We start from the raw sequence: 15270 nt of genomic DNA on the forward strand, positions 1-15270 counted from the left end.
ATTACTTAATTTTGAGTTAAAAAAACTTATTTTTGAGTACTTCGTTTTCTCCGTGAGACTAGCATACACTCGTCACAGTTTGTTTTTGTTTTCCTCAAAGAAACTTGCACACGCATTCCGAACTCATCAAAATGCATATGGAAATATTACCCAATTTGAAAAATATACACCCGGTTTCTGGGTGTTTTTCGAGACTGAGTGCATTTTGTTTTCCTCTAAGGTTCACAACTACATCTACACTAGGGCACCCATACCATTGGGCGTGATAACCACTATACATACGTAAAATTTCATCCTTCGTCCGTATCCTCCGTGGACTAGCGATGAAGTCTTTTGAAAAATTTATTGCATAGTTTAATAAACTCTTTCTTATCAATCTTATTGTCCATCAGTAAAATTATCTTGCCTGCTTTCTGAAGATTTTGATATATAAATGTTCTAAAGATTTTGATATTTAAAATATCGTGAAAAATAATTTTCATTAAATAGAATGTTCGGTGAACTTCGCAAGAAACCATAATTCAATCATCAAAAACTAAGAAAAAAACATTTTTTTGTTCAAATTTCAAGAAATCCTTGCGAAAATTAATTCACTGCTTTCCAGATAACAAGTGCAAAGCAATGATAGATTTTCATGAGCATTGCTTTGACTTTTATCGAAAAAACTGGCTTATAAAATTTGTAAAACTATGACAATTATTTTCCTTTTGAACCAATTGAATTGCCCTTAACGTTTGGTCAAAATCGATAAAAAACAATTATTATTGATCACAATTAGAGTATTAATTTATTTTTTGAAATTCCATCACACATCCCTATTGGAAAATTGAATAAAACATTGTGTGCAAGATTGATGGCTTTAGTAACGTTTGAAACGCTTGTAATGGCTAACGACCCTAACAACTGTGTCTCGTAAATTTCTACGTAGGGTGTTATAATCTCTCACAGATTTTTAAATATATAGAAAAAAATAAAAAAATCAAAATTATAGCCTCAAAAGTCTAAATCTCGCGCACATATTATTATTTTGATCTCCGTATGTATAGTAATGTTAATACAATCGACACCTACGAATTATTGACCCAAACTCCGAGACGAATATTCTGAGAGTGCGAACAAGACGTCACAGTAAAACCCAAATCAAAATATTATGACCTGAACATATATTTAAATTAATTATAGTTTTATGAATATTTCTAATGTTTCAGACATAATTACATACCATGGCAGGAATAAGTCCAATATTCAATATAGTAAATATGATTAATTTACATTATAAAATTAAATTTTCAAGTTTTTGAAGTTGCTCAAATTTGTTTACATTCCATGCAAAATAAACTACGTAACGAAACACTCAAAAGTGAGATAATTAATATCATGTTTACATCTTTTCAGCTCAAAGAATTTCGCCAGCTCGGCTGCAGCGATGAGACACGATGCTCTGCAGCCTACCGGCTTTATATCCATCTTTGCGAGAGTAAGTATTACTTTAAGGAACTTCTTAAGGTGAAACATCTCGGAATCTAAAGATGGCCGCCACAATGGCCGACTTGTGCCCCTACTCACGTTTTCAAAGGCACTGAACTAGAGAAATAGTTGGCAAACGTTTCTGATCTTCTTATTTTAAGCTTTCTGCTAGTGCACAAAACCAAAATAAAAAGTTCACTGTTGTTGGATGCTTTCTTCGCGAGATTTGTGCCTTTGAAGTTTCAGTGGAATCTTAGAAGTTGATTCCAAACTGTATCACCTCAAGTATCATTGTTGAGTATTCATATAAATTCAGCAGAGCTCGGCAAGAGCATTTATTGGACATATTGAACGGACCACAAGCCACAAATGGTGATGATCCTAGTTTGGCCGTCAAAGGGAAAACTAAGCGAGAACCAGAGAAAGAAACAAATCCGAAAAGTCGATATAACGATTTTCCCTCGACGATGTCATTGCGTTTAAAAATAAGTCTTTAACGGATTTTTTTCATGAATGCGTTAAAGCCACGGCGTGTATATGGCAAAAGTTTATCATGAAAAATTGGCATCGCTAAATGCTTCACCATTTGAAAATATGGGGTTTTCGCTATCGTTTGACATTTTCCTCGAAAAGAATCCACCGAGAGTTCCCGAACAACTTTTTTTTTTATGAAAATTGTCTTTAAGGTGAAATTTGTATCAGTTTTCTCAGTGTTCTGATCTAACATTTTAAAGTAAAATATCCTTAAATAGGGTAGATGTACCAATAGTGAAGGTATTAAGCACGGTTGAACTTCATTTAACCGCCTAAATTCAAAAAGCGCAATTAATGTACATGTTAATGCTGTAACGGAAAGTAACGAGCATTGACTTAATGAGAAAAATGATTTCATCGCAGTAATCCATGGCATGTCAGTGAAAAATAATACCTCCACTATTGGTACACTGTTCCTTTAGTTGAGGTAAATTTTTAATTTGTGTTCCTATAGTTGCGGTATCCCTTGTTTTCTTATGGGATCCTCCATTATAGGAACACTTTACCGCAACTATTGGTACAAGTAAGAAAAGTTTTGACAATTTTAGTGGTATTTCATCAGTTTTAAAGCAATTTGAACGGTATTTTCAGCTATTCCGTGAATCAATAAGCTAATACGTCGATTGGCAGTGTCGGTTCTGTGAATAGTGTAATAAAAACAGAGAAAATGGTACTACCGCAACTATAGCAACACCCACAACTAAGGGAACACTTACCCTACATGGACTTACATAAAACAAACAATCGAGGAAATACATGCTGCAGCCTACTCTGACAGGAGCCAACTTCGATGTGAAAAAAAGTCGAAAATACAGTAAAAAGGTACATTTGAAACAGTACTGAAGAAAAAAAAGTCTCAAGTTTGATTGAAGTTGTACATTTAAAATTTATCATTCATGTAATTGCATTTGTTGTTTACATGGTAACTGTTATCATTATAATACACTAAGTATTATCGTGTAAGCCACGAATAGCATTGTCGAGGTGAACCAGCCACGGGCTGAAAGCCTCGTTAATAAAGACAATAATAATGATAACGAATAGCATATACTACATTGAGTTTTTTTTCTCATGCTATCGGCGTAAAACAGTTTCATGACCATCACGCTGTAGGCAACCAATTTTACCACTATCTTCTTCTTTTCTGGCGTTACGTCCTCACTGGGACAGAGCCTACTTCTCAGCTTAGGGCCTTATTTTATAAGTCGAGTCGATCAAAAACGACTCGACTGGAGTCACTGTCGACCAAAAATTATGCTCGACTTGGCTCTATCACTCGAGTTTATCGACAGTTGTCACTCTAAGTGACTGGATTTCTATGGGAGTCGACGGGTGACATCTGAAATATGCATGCTTACTTTGATCGACAATGACTACAGACGAGTCACGTGAATTAGCTCGAATTACAAAATAGACCCCTTAGTGTTCTTATGAGCACTTCCACAGTTATTAACTGAGAGCTTACTATGCCAATGACCATTTTTGCATGCGTATATCGTGTGGCAGGTACGAAGATACTCTATGCCCTGGGAAGTCGAGAAAATTTCCAACCCGGAAAGATCCTCGACCGGTGGGATTCGAACCCACGACCCTCAGCTTGGTCTTGCTGAATAGCTGCGCGTTTACCGCTACGACTATTTGGGCCCCTCAAACACTTTATTACCACTACCTACACTTTTTTATATTTATGGAGGGATTATTAGAGCACTCGACTCTGAAGAAGTCTGTAAGTCGCAGACGAAATATGCCTATCTGTCAAGATAAGCAACATATTAGAGTTTAAAGTTATTTGCTCGCCTTATTAGCGATTATTAAAAAAAGACACGGACACCGTCTTCAGCCATTTAGCTGCCATCTTGGGGATGAACCTGCCCACGGCAGAAAATCTCTTCAATAAAAAGTAATTCAATTAAATTCAAATTTAGCTTTAACTTAACACTAAACAACGGACAAGCATGCTCCAATGGCACAGCAGTGAAACGGTCGTTACGAAAAGTTCCTGTGGCTGACGCAGGACTCGAACCCACATCCCATGACGCGATTTGATCACTGCCTGACGACACGGCCACCACATATTTTTAGTATTTTCGTTTTTCTTTAGCAAAAGTGAAGTGAAGTGTTAAAGTTTAATTAGTGTTTTTCTCAATTTTACCAGCAAACACTCCATGTGGTCCGAGACTAAAAGTTCCACATTTTGATGTTTCTCGTTGTGCATTTTGCAAAATATTCAGTCACTGTTAGAGAACTTCTTTGAATGATTTTACAATAACAGGATAGATACGCATTACACAACTTCAATATTTGTCAAAGCAATTGCGATTTGTTCAACGCTTTCAATTCATACATAATAATAATAATAATCATTATTATCATTATTCAGAAGATTTATAGCCCTATGGCTAGTTCATCTCCGTACATAATAGTTAAGGAAAAGGTTAGGTATCCGTAAAAATCGGTTTTACAATTATGTTTTCTACGGGGCAATCTACTGATTGTTTTACTTTCGAATGGCTTCATTTTGTATGCTCCTACTCAATTACTTCAGCTCTATGAAATATTTAAGATTCTTCTGGCATCTCTATGTTTAAACTGCTCTCTACATTACTCATAAAGATACCGTTAGGGACGATTCAAATATGACGTCCATCGTTTTTTGAGATTTTTAGACCACCACCCCCCCTCCCCCCTGTGTCACGCTTTTTCCAATACCTTCTACACGTACTGTCACACTTTGTGATTATAGCATATATAAGAAACGGTAACTTTGGATACCATAACTCTGCTGGAAACAATAAATCCCTCTGTAATTCAAGTTTTGAATAATTCAGCATTGATTATATGAAAATTGAATCTCAAATATCTCTATATCTAATTATTCTAAATTATAGTTCTTTCTGTGTTTAGGTCTGTTCAAACTAAGTTAAAAAAATGGTATGGTTTCAACATAAAATAATGTACAAGATACGGATCATAACACAAAAGTACCGTAGTCTTAACATACACAGATTCGTTCTTTTTAATTGTCTATTAATGTATATTTTTACATGTTGAGTTTGAGGAATGGGGCACTTTCGGTGTAAGGGCGAAGTCGAAATGATCTTTACTTGTTGTAAGTTGAAACCAGACTGAACTGGGCTCTCTATTTTCAGATCACCTTTTATGGTTGTCTATGCTCATGTGTGTGAGTACGCATATACAAGTTATATGAACTACATTTTCAGAGCTGTCATTTGATGACACACGGAAAACTTATTTATAAAATTAAGTATGCTACAACTCCTCACCCCTTCGGATGATCGAGTTTCGGTTTTTACCGACAGCTTAGTCTAAAGTATAATACAAAATTCCGAATTCATTGTTATGAAAAATATTAATTAATCGAGATATTCGAAAAGATTTTGAGTTCAAGGTTGAAGTACAATAATACAATGGAAATATCAAATTCACCTATATAATCAATTGTAAACATAAATACTATCTTTCTTCGCCTTTTTAGGCCTCATTGACCTTCTTAGAGAAACACTGTGGTCCAATTCATCGCGCTTTCTTTTACGCTTGGTTGGATTGCAGGTGTCAACTGGAGGTTCCTCGACCCTCGCCTCTGCTCCAGTGGTAGACTGATCCCTTTGCACATCTTCATCACAACGCCGCAGTAAGACCACAGCATTCGGCATATTGTTGTCACTCTCGTTACATCTACGCACTTGGCTGCGGTGGGCCATTATTGGTACGCTTCCAATTGGCACCTGCAATGTATTTTGAGAATGCCATTTAATGAAACTGGCCTTAATCCATCTTGCCTTGACATGAGGTTTGTGGTTTTTGTACCACAACTCTTCTCCAGCCGTCAGATTGCACAGTGGATCATTTAATCCCGTATGGACATCTCCATTCCGTTTAGAGATGTTAGTATCTTCATGCGGCAATATTTCTTGCAAATTTTGTTTAAAATGTTTCTTTGGGTGGACTAGGTCAATCAACGTTTTTGGTGCGTACGAAAATATTTGTTCTGATGGACAATTTCCTTCTTTTGTTAGGCAATGATTTCTATACGTTATTAAAAATAAGCTTATTTGATTCTCCAACTCCAAACCCATCACAGTTCTATGCATCAAAAACTTTTTCATTACTTCCTTGACCGTTCTCACGAATCTTTTGGCCTGGCCATTGCTAGATGGATGGTAAGGTGGACTTTTCAAAACTTTAATGCCCTGTCTCTCCAAAAAGGAAATGAAAGCATTAGAATTAAACGGTGGACCCCTATCAGATACCAACATATCTGGTAAACCAAATCTCGCAAAAAATACGACTAACTTATTAATTACCTTTCTTGCATCAGTACCATTCTTCATCCATTCAATTTCTAACCATTTAGAGTAACTGTCAACTATTAGTAAAAAAAAACATGATGCTCAAAATAGAAAAAAAAAATCAAAATGCTAAATGGCTTAGTGGTAGGGATCCATTTGGATAACAGTTTTGGCTTTGGTAGAATTGTCATACTGCTACAAATATCACAAGAAGGTACAAACTATATCACTATTTATACCAAACCAATAGACATAACGCCTTGCAAGCTGTTTCATTTTTACAATACCAGCGTGATTGGCATGCAGCAGATCCAACACTTTATTTTGCATAATTTGTGGAATCACCACCCTGTCCTGATATAACAAACAGTCTTCAATAATTTCCAAATCATGATGATTTGCAAAAATGTCGACATAACGCCTCTCTAATCTTTCAGGCCAGCCATTCTGTAGATAAGAAACAATTTGTTGCAAAAACTCATCTTGTTTGGACCATTTAGCAATTGTTTTATAATCAATAGGCAATTCTTTTCCAAAATTTAAATTGTTAACACCCTCCGTATCCAAATTTTCTGGGACTAATTGATCCAACGGGAATCTAGAGCAGAAATCTGCGTTTCCCATTCGGGATGAGGGTCTATATTGAATGTCAAACTCATAAATAGATAACTCTAATACAAATCGTTGCAAGCGTGTCACATAAATGGAATTTCTTCCTTCCTTTCCAAATATTCCTACTAATGGTTTATGGTCTGTAAAAACTTGAAATTTCTGTCCATACAAATACTTGTGGAATTTCTTTACGGTACTCACTAAAGCTAAAGCTTCAAGGTGCAATATAGGGTATTTGCGCTGCACTGAGTTTAATGAAAACGATGTAAAACTTATTGGCTTTTCGACTCCGTCAATAATATGAGAAATTACTCCTCCCAAGCCGTAGCTTGAAGCGTCTGACACTACTACTAAAGGTTTCTTGGGATCATAAAATTCCAGAAATTTTGCATTGACAAGTGAATTTTTACTTTCTTTAAAAGCCTCCTCACACCGAACATCCCAGATAAATTTCACCTTGTTCTTTAATAAATTGTACAAATGATATAGCTTTATTGATAAACGAGGGATAAATTTATTATAGTAATTTATGAGACCCAGGTAAGATTTCAATTCGGTTTCATTTTTGGGAGCTTTTGCCTTCTGTATAGTTAAAGTTTTATCGGGACATGGCAATAAACCCCTGTCACTGATAATGTGTCCCAAATATTCAAGTTCTGTAACGAAAAAACGGCATTTGTCCCAATTTACTTTTATGTTAGCTTGAGAAAGTCTCTCCAAAACAATTAGCAATCTTTCCTTGCATTCTTCAAAATTTTTCCCAGCTATGAGCACATCATCTAAATAACAGTAAACGAAATCGATGCCTTGAAGTACCTGGTCCATAATTTGTTGAAAGATTGAAGCACTTGATGAAGCTCCCTGTGGTAATCGGTTATATACATAGAGTCCCTTAATAGTGTTAATAACCATGAATCTTGATCGTTCAGTCAACATTAACTGCGTATATGCCCCTTCTAAATCCAAAGCACAAAAAAATTTGCATCCAGCTAAACCCGCAAACAAATCTTGTGCTGTGGGTAAAGGATATGTATTTGGTATAATCACTTTGTTAATTGATACCTTGCAATCAATAACCAGACGTATGTCATTATTCTTCTTCATAACGATTACCACAGGTGAAGCCCATTCGCTTATTTTAATAGGTGTAATTACGTTTTGCCTTTCAAGTTTATCTAAATATTCTATTACCTTATCTTTTAAACGATAAGGGACATTGTAAGCCTTTTTAAAAATAAGCACGTCACTTTTGAACACTAATTCTGCTTCATAACCAACAATCGGCAGAGAAAAATCTTTCTCAAACTCTAGAAAATTTTTGTTTGATTTCATTTACTATTGTATCACTGTTTCCTACTAACAACTTGTTAATGCTATCTGAGTTCGTGAAAAAATTCCTCCAATCTGGGAAAAACACATCCAACCAAGTTCTCCCCATCAATGGGATGAAATTATAGTCACTATTTAGTACCAATATTTTTAGATTCTCCACTTTCCCTTTAAATTCGACCAAAAGACTTGCTTCTCCCTCAATTTTGAGTCTATCTCCGTTCACAACTATCAGCTTTCTGTTGCATTGCTTTACTGGTTTTTTAAACATTTTCCAATATTCTTTTTTGCCAATTACCGACACCGAGGCACCGCAATCTACCTCCATTTGCAAATTTTTGCCTTCCACCAATAACTCTAATAAACAGGGATTGTTTTTAGTAGACGTCACATTCATGCATTCAAAATCACCTGCATCCCAATCATCCTCACTTCCGGAATCGTCTGCCTTCAGTCTGTTGAACAGCCGTTCCAAACTATCGTCCTTGTCATGTCCTGATCCTTGGTCCACAAAATTAACGGCGTCCCTTTTCATATTTTTCAGCTTGAAACACTTGCGCTTGATGTGGCCTTTGATTCCGCAGAAATCACACACAAAATCTGCATATTGCCCTCTCTGCCTTTCCCTGTTGCTCTTCCAGTCGCCTCGCATCCTGGGATAGTATGGTCCCATTTGTTCACCATTGTTCGTCTGTCTGCCTATAGAGTTGGGTCTATATCCCAACCTTGATTTCACCGGTCCTTTATCGTGTCCCTCATTGTGATCGCTGTTTGCAGTCCTCGCCAAATCCAGTGTAGCTAATAGCTTCTTCAATGTAGTGCGTGGATTTCCATTAAATTTGCTAGTCGATGCAATTGCATCTACCCTTTCCACCCCAGTATTGTCAGTTACTCGGTCTGCTAAACCCCTACTATTAGCTCCAGCAACTTCCCAGGTGGCAATAATTTTTTCTGCTAACGAAAGCGTCAAATTTTCCTCATTAAGGAGTCGCTGCTGGAGAGCTTTATCCCGTATTCCAGCAATAATGCGATCCCTAATGGCAATAGACTTATAATCGCCAAAAGTACAAAACTCAGCCTGTAATTTGACAGCCAGGACAAAATCTTCCACCGATTCGTCTTTTTGTTGTTTTGGCGCTGAATAATATCCGGTGCAACCTTATCGAATCGAGCTTTCAATTTTGAAATCATGTCATTGTACGCAATGTTGTTCAAGTCAGTATTGGGGTATAAAAGTTTCAATTCCGAATAGACTACAGGGCCACCTAAAGTAGCCAAGTACGCCTTTTTATGTTCCTCCTGAACGGAGTTTATCAAAAACAGATATTCTAGCCTTTCAGCCCATTCTGTGAAACCCGCACCTTTTCTGTAAGGCTCAATGTTGGTTGCAAGGGCAGATTGCGCCATAATTTATCAGGATTGTAAGGGCTATTGTTTGAAACACAATTGAATTAGGTATTCTATTGTGTGCAAAGAATTTTCAATAAAGGCTATTGTAAATGATTGAAAAGGGTAAAATTTAGCCAAAAATCAGCCAGAAAATCATAAAAGGAAAAACAAAATTTGTCGCAAAACGGTTATAGGAAAAAAAAAACAGCGACTCACCAATGAAATTCCTGTGTGGTTTTGTGGTTTATCGACCTTTGCCGACGTGTTGCGTATACGTGTCTTGTGCCGCCCACGAAATACACACTCCGGATGTCCTTGCTTTGATCTGCTGCACCGAACCAAATCACCTCAAACGTAACGCTGCGTAATGTTCACAATATTACAATACCAAAATGAATTTCAGACCTCACAATGGCCGAATCCAGATGACCAGAATTTTCTTGCAGGATCAAACGACTGTACGTCTTCCGGTTGGTTTACTGCTGAATCCGCTGGATTCCTAATCGTCTTCTCGATGATCTCCTGGAACTCCAGTGGTTTCCGTACCAGCCTCGCCGTCAGTTGTTGAGTTTGAGGAATGGGGCACTTTCGGTGTAAATGATCTTTACTTGTTATAAGTTGAAACCAGACTGAACTGGGCTCTCTATTTTCAGATCACCTTTTATGGTTGTCTATGCTCATGTGTGTGAGTACGCATATACAAGTTATATGAACTACATTTTCAGAGCTGTCATTTGATGACACACGGAAAACTTATTTATAAAATTAAGTATGCTACATTACATAAAGTTTCTCTTTATTTAGCCACAAGCTTAATCAAGTTCAAACACTAATGGTGGTAAGCTCCATCGAAGTTAATACGCCAATCGCGTATTATCCTCGATATTACTATAGTAAAATCGAAGATAATACGCGATTGGCGTATTAACTTCGATGGAGCTTACCACCATAAATCGTGTTTTGAATCCCATATAACTTGAGCTAAAATATGTAATAGATAGAAAAGCACGTGAAACTATCATGTATTGGGTTAATCTATTCAAAATGGTTGATTCTATCTTACCGTTTGTGAATCTTTTTTTGTTCACAATATACAAACGCAAAAGTTAATCAATTGGGTTAGCGATGAAAAAGTTACAGTTTCTTGTCGCTTGATAGAAAGAATATATATGAAAAAATATAAGACAGCCATGTCTACTACAACAGGTCACCTAATATATCTTTTTCGTATCAACTTTCATTTGACGTTTCAGGATTAAAAACATAAAATAAAAAAAAAAACTTCAGGATCCCTCATAGACATGTTACCAGAAGTAGGGACATTTTCTGTTGATTTTACGTTGAGATTTTTCGTTGATAAAACGGCGGAATAGAAGTTACCTACGGCGATATAAGCATGGGTATTTTCTTATGATTTGAACAATTCGAACGCTTACCCGTAGGGAGGAACTGAAGTTACCAGCGACAGCATTGGCATAGGAAACCCTGGCTATTTCCATTCAAATTTAAAAGATTTGAACGGTTACCCGACGGAACAAAATTACCTTGTGAATGAACATAAAAATAGTTTACCTGATGGGTATGATTATTAAGCAAGCGATCGAAAACTATAAAATGAGAACTGTTGGAGATTTTGTCTGTGGAATTCCAAATAGGAAAAACGGTACATCATCTTCCTTTTACGAGCCTCAATGATTCGTTCGCCCCAGCAATTTGCGCATAAAAACATGTTGGTATCTTCCTTCACAGGACAGACGTCCTTAGTGTGAGAAGAACCTCCGCAAATCATGAATTCAGCATCCATGCGGCAATGTTTTGTTCCATGACCCCACTTTTAATACCGACGATACTGAGTGGGGTTCTGGAAGTTTCCTGCAAATTTCCGGAACGTCACGTCACACGGACATCGAACATAAGTCTTACTTTTCTAAAGCTTTAATATTATTCAGATCACTTTTGTTAAAGTGTATTTAGTTCATATTCTTGAGAAAGCCCTTTCCGAAGAATGCCAGATTGGGTTTTCTTTTTCATAGTGATTACGTGGACTGGGGAAAATACAAGCAAATTATTTATTCTATTTTTGATCTCTTCAGGTGACTTACAGTCACTTGAGAGACCCTTCAAGACGACTTTGAACAAACGTTCAGTTTCGCCGTCATAAGCAAAAAAAGGTGCTTCTTCTCTTCAAGAAGTTTGAGAAGAAGTTCTTTAGAAGTTTCCGGCAAAACGCGACAGTTTGCTTTCTTTACGATTTTGAAGGAAACCTTGATTCCCCTAGTAGTGTGATCTTGCCTAAATCCTCCAAATTCGGAACAACTGAACACGATAGGCGGCACTCTTTGTTTGCTCACAGGAATTAAAGAACATGAATTAAAGAAAGAAATTTGTCTAAAGTATCGAACTGATTGCTAATTTCGATACCATTTTAAATATTAACCATTTCACACTTGAAGGAAGCTTGCATTCCGGAGAAACGTCCGTACTTCACTATTCTTGTGATAATTTTAAAACCCTCTTTTTTGGAAGGAAGTTGTAAATTCAGAGGTTCACCCTTCCTTTTGGTTGCAACTATGTTCAGTGAATGAACGAAAGAAGGAGTGACCTTCTGAGAGGTATATTTTCCCAAGCTGTTGTCCAAGAAGAAATACCACCGCTAGCTTTCGCTAACGGTCCAACGAAAAATCGAACGCACGGGTCCAAACAAGGGTCGAAAAAGGTAGCACTGTTTTTGTAGCACTGAGAAACACTGTTTCATTGTTTTAGATAGATTGAATGATTCCAAAGGTGATCTACCCCATGTTGACGAATGACCTTCAACCGGAGGCTGCATAGCATCACACAGTGATAATAATACCGACCTCCTCTTCGATCACCCAATCAGAACGACACCTCTGGGACGTCCAGTACCATTACGCGAAGCATCTGGACATCGTCTACCTCACGGCACGCAAGGAGCAAGATTCCCCCGCAGACATCTACATCCCGGTGCCAACGTTCGACGATGTGACCATGGGTGACATTGACCGGTACCAAGCAGAGCTAACCGACCCCACAACGACCGATAATCGTACCATTATCATTGCATTCTGTGATCCCAGCTCGTCGGTGCTGCTGTACAAAATGACCAACACGATCAAACCGATGGAAGATAAACCTCCGTCGAAGAACAAGCTGTCCAAACAGAGGTTCAAAGTCAATAGAACGGATGATTTGTAGCATGGCTTTCGGAAACTTGTTCTTGTAGATGTATCACCGCCCTTGTGATTTTGATCATTGTTTTTTTTTCTTTAATTACAGAATAAGCGGTATTAATATATTTTCTTGTATCTGTTTTCCTCGATTCCTTTTCTTGTATAGTTATTGATTCTTAGCGATTCTTTCTTCTTTTAAATGTCTCCATGCCTCTATGTATGTTATTTTCTGGTTTTCTCTGTTTTTTTTTTTTCAGTATTTATTAGGTTAATGTTTTTCATCTTTTTTTGACTAGAATTTATCATTTTTAAACCTCTTTTTCTACACCCATTTTTTACTGCTTTTCGTCGCCGTCTTGCTTCGCTTTGCCCTCAACGAAAAGCTATAAACCGGTAATTTAATGTTAATGTTTGAAACATATGTGTACAAAAACGGATGATGCAAGAAGACTGATGCTGTCTCTAGTTCGGTTGTATGCTGTAGTTTCTATAATGTGTCGTTCCATTTATACAATGCACTTGCAGATGAATTTTACTACTTGTGGAATTGAACAGCTTGTGTTTTTCAAAAGTGCTTTCTTCTGCTTTATATTGTGTTTGCTAAAATTTTACTTGTTTTCGGGTTGTTCTAAAGGTAAAGCAAAGCACCACGCGGGATGATATGACAAACGAAAACGATGACAGTAACGTTGTGCCATTGATTGACGGATCCTATATAAATGGTTAAAGATATAAACTAAATCACATGTTTTTTTTACACACAAGCATAAAAGTAAACACTAACATAGGAAGATACAATATTGTTTAACAAAGTCTTTCAGCTTTTAGGCTTTAACTTAGGGAATAACTTAAAACTAGCAACATGTTTTTGATTTTATACGGTTGATCGAATTGTTGAGGAACCAATCGGAAAACGCGTGGGGATTTCGTTCAGTGTGCAACATAAGCTCTTAGTAAAACAAACAGAAATTGCACTTGTCCCTTCCCCTCCCTCCTGCTCCTTCTTAATTCATCCGACGGCGAATGGGTTTCCTCTACGCTTACTCTACGCGCGATACACGGTGGTCTATACACTACACAAGCACGTGCACGATTAAGGTGGTGCAAAAGTAACTGAATCCTGATCGTTGAAACGCCATGCTTCTTCTCTTCTATCGTTCGCGCTTCCTATCTAGAAGTAAAGTCTGTGTGGAAATGACAAAAAACGGACGTTTGACGGTAAAGGTGGCTCATTTTTATGTGAGGAGATCAAACCGTAGAAATCTTAAGTTACATCCCAAAAACTTGTTCTTTTGGATCCCCAGAAGCACTGTGAAAATTTGAGCTAAATCCGTCTACTCTAAAAACGATTCTACGAATTTTTTTTCAAGATATTAGGAATTTGAACATGCTAAAGCAGGAAGTTGCCCAAGAGAATTCATTTTTTTGAATTCCTACATGACATAAAATTCACGATACCTTCAAGAATTCAAACTGGATTTATTAAAGAATAACCCCAGATTTTTTTTCAGTCTTCACCATGAATTTCTTCAGGAAGCTTCTTTTGAAAATTTCTGAGAAAAATCATGGAGCTCATCCAGTGATTTTTCAATTGATTTCGCTAGGAGTTGGTCCAAGATTTCCGTTCAGGACTTTCCCAAGAACTCGAGCAATAATTTCTTCAGAGATGTCTCCACTGATTCCTGGGGATTTCCTTTAGAATTATCATTCAGTATTTCAAAGATTTCAACCAAGAATTTCTCTAAGGGTACCTTAGAAGTTACTTTAGATATTCATCCTATGAACACTTCATAAAGTTAATTGAAAATTCTTTGAGAAATTCTCCACAGAAGTTCTCAAATAAATTACCCAGAAAATTGTGAGGGACATTCTTAAGACATTATTGGAGAAATCCTTGTGAAAATCCTGAACAGCAAATCCTATAGTTGGGTTTATTCTACGACTGGCGTGAAGTGACAATTGTCGGTCTCGTATAGCGAGGTGACAATTCTCGACTCGAGTGAAGTGACTCGCCGTGTAAATCAAATGGAGAGTCACTTAACTCGAGTCGAGAATTGTCACCTCGCTATACGAGACCGACAATTGTCTCCTCACGCCAGTCGTAGAATAAACCCAAATAATCACTGATGGAGAATTTCTGGAACCCTCAGAGTTGACGGATCCAACTTAAATTTTCCTAGTAGCTTCTGGGGGTCCAAATGAACAAATTATCGGGCTGTACTGTAACTTAAGATTTTTGTAATTTGATAATTATGAGCCATCTTATTGATGACATTCACATCGACAGAGAGAAAGAGAGAGACGGATACAGACAGCGAAACTGTGGGCACACAACAACGTCCTAAAAAACTATAGATTTAGTAGCCTAGCGCCAATTTAACGTGACCTTCCCTATTGGTTCTTACCAGGTTCGCTTTTCCTCCCCTAGAACAACTACT

At 37.1% G+C, this 15270-nt stretch overlaps 1 protein-coding gene across 4 annotated transcripts in view; it reads left to right on the plus strand.

The window, feature by feature from the left end:
• The first annotated feature begins 832 nt into the window (after positions 1–832).
• The window catches only part of LOC5571295, a 53210-nt gene continuing 38772 nt past the window's right edge, over positions 833–15270 (plus strand). Inside the window, exons 1-5 of one of the 4 annotated variants that reach the window (XM_021840155.1) lie at positions 1025–1128; positions 1183–1253; positions 1396–1477; positions 12405–12425; positions 12523–14076. In XM_021840155.1, coding sequence (XP_021695847.1) covers positions 1224–1253; positions 1396–1477; positions 12405–12425; positions 12523–12857 — 468 coding nt within the window. In that variant the 5' untranslated portion in view covers positions 1025–1128; positions 1183–1223 and the 3' untranslated portion in view covers positions 12858–14076. Of the gene's footprint in view, positions 1254–1395; positions 1478–12404; positions 12426–12522; positions 14077–15270 lie in introns of those variants that run through there. The other 3 variants (XM_001653548.2, XR_002499422.1, XR_002499421.1) reach the window with 3 other exon arrangements.

This window comes from Aedes aegypti, chromosome 2 (assembly GCF_002204515.2).
Source record: "Aedes aegypti strain LVP_AGWG chromosome 2, AaegL5.0 Primary Assembly, whole genome shotgun sequence".
Lineage (NCBI taxonomy): Eukaryota > Metazoa > Arthropoda > Insecta > Diptera > Culicidae > Aedes > Aedes aegypti.